Consider the following 7,392-nt stretch of genomic DNA (forward strand, 5'->3'; position numbering starts at 1 on the left):
GGCAGGCTGACAGAAGGAAAAAAAAAAAAAAAAAACACAAACCAAACCACCAAAACTATCAAGGAACATGTGAGAAGTATCATTACAGCAAACACGACTGCAACACTTCTGCCAAACTCAGCACCTAAGCAGTGCTGCGTGAGCAGTTCCGTGCACGTGCCCGCTCTGACACCAAGCAGCAGATGGGCCATGTCAAGCAATGACGCGTGGTATGATGTGTCACTGTTGCAAGGTGCAAAACCAACAATGTCTATTTTTCTGTGACAAACACTGCCAGCAGTTGTGTTTTTTCCTGTATTTACATCTCTTCCAGTTAGGAACAGAAAAGATCAAAGCTACAGAGCACAAACAGGTAAGAGGATTAGTATGAATGGTACACTCTCGAGGCACTGAGCGCCCACAGTGTGCAAGGGAGAGCATGGGTGCAGACAGATCTCCCCAGCCCAGCGATACAGTGGCCAGGGTCAGGCTGCATCCTACATCTTCTTTATTTCTGGCGGTTTCACAGGTGGCCATCCCTGCCATTTATAGTACGATACCAGCTGCTTAGGCACTTCAGCCAGAACCATCTGGGAAAGCGCTTCCCGGGGAGCCTGCAAGGAGAATAGGGAGAATAAATCAGAAATACTGCAGAGAAAGGATGTATCAGCCCAGTGACAGTCTCTCGTACAGAATTCAGAGTGCAGCCCCCCACCTGCCGCATCTCACTCCCTGTTTCAAGAATTCCTTGCTGCAGTTTTAGGAGCACTTCCAGTCAGTCTCAGTGAGCACTACTGATGCAGATCACTTGTTCCCACCCCTGCACTGCTCCCACCTCAAGCCCAGCGTCACCCAGCCTTTATATGGCCCCGAACTGGGCAGAAAACTGCCCCAGCCACTAGCAATTTCTCTTATTTCGGATTTTCATTCAACTCCACTCTTCAACCCAATTCACTGTGCAATGTGCATGAATGCTAGTGCCAACAGTGGAAGTAGGGAGGACTTAGCTCAGCTTAAATCACTCATGGGACTCAACATCAGAGACTGACAATATGATCTCAGTTCCTTGCCTAAATGTTTGCATCTCAGGAGCAAAAACACCTCCTTTACTCCTTTCACCATGCAATAGCCAAGAGACAGTATACTAAATCAATGATCGACGACAGCTCTTTAAGAAAAGCTGCAAGAGAGCTGCAACAAGGCACACTGTTTCAAACACAGAAGCAAACATCTCAACTCTCACTAGGAACAAGCTGCTTGGGCAGCACTTTGAGTGTGCAGCTTGCTGCCTTGTCTAGACCCAGGCTCATTCTTTAGACGTAATAACCGCATATATACTGGCATCAGGACTTTTCTGCAGTTAAAGACAACGTACATTTTTGAACTGTTGGAAAGGCACAAACTGGACAATGTCTCGTGCAGCTGGCTCTCCCGTCGGGGACTTCAGCACACCGTTGTCTCCGTCAAGGAACTCCATCGCTTTGAAATCAGCTGCACCAACACCAACAATAATGATGGACATCGGCAGCTTAGAGGCGTTAACAATCGCTTGCCTAGTTTGGTCCAGATCAGTGATCTCTCCATCTGTGATGATCAGCAAGATAAAATATTGCTGAAAAACATTAGAAAGCACCCAGTTAGGGAGTTCAACACCAAAGCTCACGTAACTGAAGGCAAACGGAGCAATTTCTTACTCTTAAGAAAGAAATCGGATGGTGCTGTGGATAAGACAAAACCAGAACATTAAAGAAACTTATGTTTATTCTCTTTTTTTCATATGCATAATGCCTTTCATTGTGTACTTCAGATTTCCTCTCTACTAGAAAAAAGGTAGAGACTTAAATCCAATTTATAAAGAGCAATTACATGAATTGACAGAAAGTACTACAGATTAGTAAAATCAACAAACCTGCACACAAAATTCACTATGAATGCTGCTTTACTCACTGACATCTCAAAAAGGCTAAAGTTTAATATTTAATATCCCTGGAGTGTAACTCAAAAAGCCTTCTTTGTTAGTTACCAATAATTTAAATTGTAAGTATTAGAAATCTCAAAACACAGCAGTGACAAATGTCATGACACAAAGACACTCTAGAGATAACAAGAGAATACACGACCTTTTCTAGAAGGAAAAAAACCACCTCACACACACACATTAGCACATGGCGAAGTGTTTAAAATTTCCTTCCTTTTCCAGAGGCTATGGTTTAGCACCTTGTTCTGAAATGAGCAACCACCGTTTTATAGCAGCTATCTACAGACTTAAAATGAAAATAAAAAATTACACACGCACAATGAAAATGAAAGAAAACTGAATTTCTAATTCCAAAACCCAGTTAACACAAGTGTTACTATGGTTGTACCCCATTACTGACAGATGCTTTATTTAAATAGTTAATTTTTCATGTGTAAGAAAAAGTAGAGCTATTTAACGTATTAAGAGAAATCAGAAGAGTCCCCCAAGTGTTGGGAAAGCCAATAAATACCCTCAGAAATGTAAGAAATGGATCTCCCAAGACCAAGCACCTCACAGTGTGGGAAACGTATTCGATATACACACAAACGTAAGTAGAACAAAAAATACTGATAGAGATACACCGTAAAGCAAGTATCAGAGTGTACATCAAAATTCCTTCTGATTGGTCTGTCAAAATGGAATCAGTTCAATCTATCAGGAAATATAAGTCCTTCATCCTTAAGCAAAAGGAATGAAGTTTAAGGAAACAGAGTTGGATTTTAACAGCAGTCATGGCCATGCAAGCACACAAATGAGACATGCAACACAACTGTAGGGTAGCATGGATGCTCTGCAATGCAATCAGCATACTGATTTAACAGTTCTCAGACTCCTTTGTTAATCTGGCACCCCGATTCTGCACGCCACCATGGTGGGATGGATACTTGAGCCCTCTGATGTTTTTCTTGGCAGTGGTCTTTGTGTACATTCTTGAGAGCAAAATTGTTTGGAATAAAATATATAGGGGCCTTTTATACCGTATGCATTCCCTACAGGTGATGGAGCCTGGCATGAGAGGTTACAGTGATGCAGCTGCTGACAGGGTCGAACCGGTCTACAAGCCAACATAGCACCCCTGTATACTTCAATAGTAAGTACAATGATAGCAAACTGTGAAAAAGAGAAATAAATATCACTTCAGCAATGGAAACTAATGTCAATGTCTATCAAGTGCAGGTTCATATCAGTATGTACCAAGAGAGTACCGACAGCCTCTCTGTAGGCTGGGAAGAGAGGACCACACTTGAGATCCTAAGGAAGGAAGACAACATCACTTTACCATTCCATTCTATCCCACCACGAACACGGAAAACAGAAACATCAATCCAGTGCAGACCCACAGGAAAGGACAGGCACTCACTGAAGCAGTTCCTTGTTGCGCTGAGTGGGCTGCAAACCTTGCCACGTGGTTTATAATAGGAGAGAAATTGGTTGGTCCATAGAGTCGGATCTGAGGCAGGATCTGGCGGTAGGCATCCACTATTCCTTGGATCCCTGTAACACAAGGAAGGCGAGCTGCCACAAGAGCCTCACAACTTCTCCAGTAATTATTTTATAAGCATTACTAAATAGTACGGCAAGAGGATAGTAACTCTCACACAGCTGTGAACTCCTAAAGGACAGGTAAGCAGCAGGACAACAGCAAATACACAAAGCACAGGGCTGAAACCAGTGGACACCTGCAGAGACAGGATTTGCAGACTTCTCCCCCATTGTACATTCTTCACATCACTCTCTGTGCCTCTAACATCACAAAAGCCCATGGAAGTTGCAGGAAAACAATCCAGTGAAGCCATGCTGATGACTACGTTTACCTTCTCCTTTCTACCTTGTCATCCAATTTGCCTTGTTTAATTGCTTATAGTCTAATTAGACAACAAGGTCAGAAGCTCTCTGGAACAGTAACTTTTCATTTTCCTTGACTGAAAGTTAGATAGTGATCCATGACTCAGAATTCAAACATTTCTGTAACAGAAATAACAATCCCTAAGGTCTTTCCTAAGCAAGAAGCCATTCTCAGGTTAACGAAGATTTTTTTTACATGTCTGATTTTAAATGGTGCATATTCTTCTGTGGATCCATCTAAATTGGCCTATTCCTGGCTTGTATCAATGTAGCTTCATTTGCCACTGCTGCTTGTGTTGTCCACCATGTAGGTTTTAGTCCAGTACCTCTCAAAACTGCTGCACAGGGACCCTTAAAGAGCAAAGACACAGACTCCAATGAGGCAAACAATGCTGAACTGAGAAAATGTCTGGATTTTAACACTGAATCTCAGATTCTTCTTTTGTTCGCCTTAGACCAGAGACAAGAACTGAACTGAGTTAAAAATGCTTGTTCAAGAACAATTCTGTGTCATTGCATGCTGAGAGTTCTTAGTCCTAAAACGTCATAATCCAGCTTAGAGAGCAGCCATCAAAAACACTGAAACAACCTCCACTAAAGGAGATGGCTATAAAGAAAACAGGCTTTTAAGGCAACCCTGTAAAAGGTAACATTCAAACATATACACATTGCTGATGAAGTAACCATGGTCTCCAACGGCCTTAGCAGATGGTTGCTCTGGAAGCACAACTAGCACAGGCACATTGCTGATCTGAATCCACTGCCACCTATAACATACCAGAAGTAAAGAAGTTGCAGCAACAAAAATTTCAGCAAAGACTAACCATTACATTAAATCTAAACCCCTTCACTGGAGCTTACGTAGACCACACAGAAGTCTGCATCAACACACATCCACTCTTGTCAGCATCCAGGTGAGAGTAAATCTAGTTTGTTGCATGTCACGGTGCTGCATCTGTTTTTCACCAGTTATGAAAGCAACACAACACTTCAAACATCTGTTCCTCTCAGTGAAATATTACTAAAGAGGTGTCCTCACCTTGACAATAAGGGTTGGTGGGGTTGAAGTTCAAAGCAAACTCATGAGATACCTAGGAAAAGGGACATTACAAACAGTTAGGGAATGCAAACGTAGACAGAGCAACTGCCCAGTGTTGCGAAGGCCCTACCTGCCAGCTAGGAGGAACCTGAGCTCCAAACCCAAATGCAGGAAACAGCTTGTCCCTGGAGAGAAAGGGCAACAACAAGAAATGAGAAAGAGCAATTCTTTAGTATCTCACTATTCTGCTTCATTCCCAGAAAGCAGCTGAAGACCAATGTTCAATTCCTGCTACAAGGAGTGGGTAGACCATCTAGCTCCCTATGGCCAGTCACCAGTTACCCAAAGGTTTCAGGCTGGGGCTGGACAGTTTCAGAATTTCTTTCAGTGCAGTACCCCACAGGACTCTCAGGAGATTTCAAGTAGCAAGAGAAAAGCCAATCCAAACACAGCCTGGCTAAAGGACAGAGCAGACAAACACGTTCCCATTGAATCAAAGAGGACATTCATGTTTGAAATGCACCATCAGCAACATCAGCAACAAGAGACTAGTGAGCAGCTAAAGCAGCGTTCCAGAGTAACCCAGGGCCATAAAAGGGCAGAGCTGGAGGGACGAACCAAGCAAATGCCAAATTACAAAGGGCTGCCACTGCCCTCCCTGGCACTGACAGAATCAGGGGGATGCAGTAGCAGCTCCTGAAGGGATCTCCCAAGGAAAGGTAGCACCTCAGCCATTCAAATGCTACAGCTCTGGAACAAGCCATCGGCCCTGATCACTGACACCCACTATGACACATTTTTCATGCAGTGGCTAGATGAGTTAAGATCATTACATACGTGTCATAATCCTGGACTACACTTCCCACACTCCAGATGGCAATCAGGTACTCATTTATCCCATCTGGGCTGATGTAGTGAAGAGAATCTGGTGACCTGGGATCTCCATTGGAGCCAGTGAAGTCTACACCCACCTAATCAGTCAAGATGATGACAGCAAGTCACTGATGCATCCTCATCAGCAAATGAGAAGAACTAATCGTACCCAGAAACAGAGGGTTAGACCAGGCCCACGTCGCTCACTCCCTCCCAGGCACACAGGCAGCCCTATACAGGAACAGGTAAAAAAGTCTGTGTATCTTTTCCCACTAGGGTACCTGCATGCATACATACATTTCCCATAGGGCTGAAGAAGTAGTAAACCGTTCCACTGACAGACCAAACTGATTTCTCAAAAGAAGTTTAATAAACCCAGATTCCATTAGAGTTGCTACTTGATTACAAAAAGTAAAAATACAGGACCATTTGGTTTTTGCAGTCTTCATCACTGCAAATTCAGGCTGCATTTGCAGCCATTCACACTGCAAATAAAAGTACTAATCACAACTTCATTGCTCTTGTCCTGTCATCTACCAAGATGTGCAGTGGGGAAACAACTCACTGTAAAGTTAATCTGGCAGCCTCCCATGACGTAGTCCAGAAATGAATAGGCTGTCTCAATCTAGAGGAACAGACAGACAGTGTTACACTACCTCCCCACAGGAACAGATCTCATTAAGATCAGAAAATAAAAAAGCCAAAAACCAACAAAAACCTTCCTACCTTGCAAGATTTTATCCTAATAATGCCAGAGTTTTTGTAGCTCTTTTTCTTTCGTTTTTTCTCAGGATGAATACATTCAAATTCCACCTACAGAAAGCAAGTACCCAAGAAGCAATTTCCAAAAGATCTGCATTTACAACAGGGCAAAATGAAACAGAACAGCGTCTGACATCAATTTCAGTTACCCAAATACTCGGCAGAATTCTGAAACTTAAATTTAAGAAGGTTTGCAACTACTGTGGCTACTATCTGATGAGTTAAATGGGCTTTTGTCACCAGCACTCGGCAAAACATGAGGAAAGACCTCAGAAAAGTCTCTCTCCTCAACAACGTAACTGTTACTCCGTATACAATCATGGAAGAGTGTCACTGTATCAGAGGGGAAAAAAAAGTCGATCACAAATACGAGCATGTCTCTTAACATAATCAGCTTCTTTTTCGGTTAAGGGAAGGGAATGTACTCAAACAGAAGATGAGGAGGCAAAATCTCGGGGTAGGGGATGCCAAAAATGCCTAGGTTGCAGGTTCCCAATGGCAGCGTTTCACTGTCTTGTTTCACTCGCGTTAGTTCTGAATTCACATGGGCTAGGGAAAAAGGCAAGAATCTTCCACCAGCTTTAGGTTTACAACCACAGAAATCAAGTTGGCTGGCAACTGGAAGCAGTCCCAGGCTACGTCCTGTGTGCAGGTTCATCTGTCTGAATTCAGACGAGACATCTCCACAAGAATAAAAGTTCAGGTTTTCACTGCAGACAACAAAGACAAACCGGCACCACTAGCAAATGATTCAACCTCGTCTAAACTGGATGCCCAAGACAAGGTAAGAAGAGTGTCCCTTGGAAGCGCTGCTCCTCTCCGTTAGCTAGAAACGCGACTAGAGCGCTCATGAGGGTGACCAGCTCAAGCACAA

At 43.3% G+C, this 7,392-nt stretch overlaps 1 protein-coding gene across 1 annotated transcript; it reads right to left on the minus strand.

Moving 5' to 3' along the window:
• Positions 1 to 271: 271 nt before the first annotated feature.
• LOC104169422 (copine-1-like) lies at positions 272 to 6,569 on the minus strand (the record flags this gene model as incomplete). The annotated part of the gene is made up of 8 exons (XM_009710336.1): positions 272 to 593; positions 1,355 to 1,591; positions 3,360 to 3,493; positions 4,884 to 4,935; positions 5,014 to 5,068; positions 5,721 to 5,854; positions 6,322 to 6,381; positions 6,483 to 6,569. Coding segments are annotated over 8 exons (876 nt in total), but the record flags the coding sequence as incomplete, so codon positions are not given.
• Between the last annotated feature and the right edge of the window lie 823 nt (positions 6,570 to 7,392).

Source organism: Cariama cristata, unplaced genomic scaffold, assembly GCF_000690535.1.
Source record: "Cariama cristata isolate BGI_N322 unplaced genomic scaffold, ASM69053v1 Scaffold16051, whole genome shotgun sequence".
In the NCBI taxonomy this organism is placed as follows: Eukaryota; Metazoa; Chordata; class Aves; order Cariamiformes; family Cariamidae; genus Cariama; species Cariama cristata.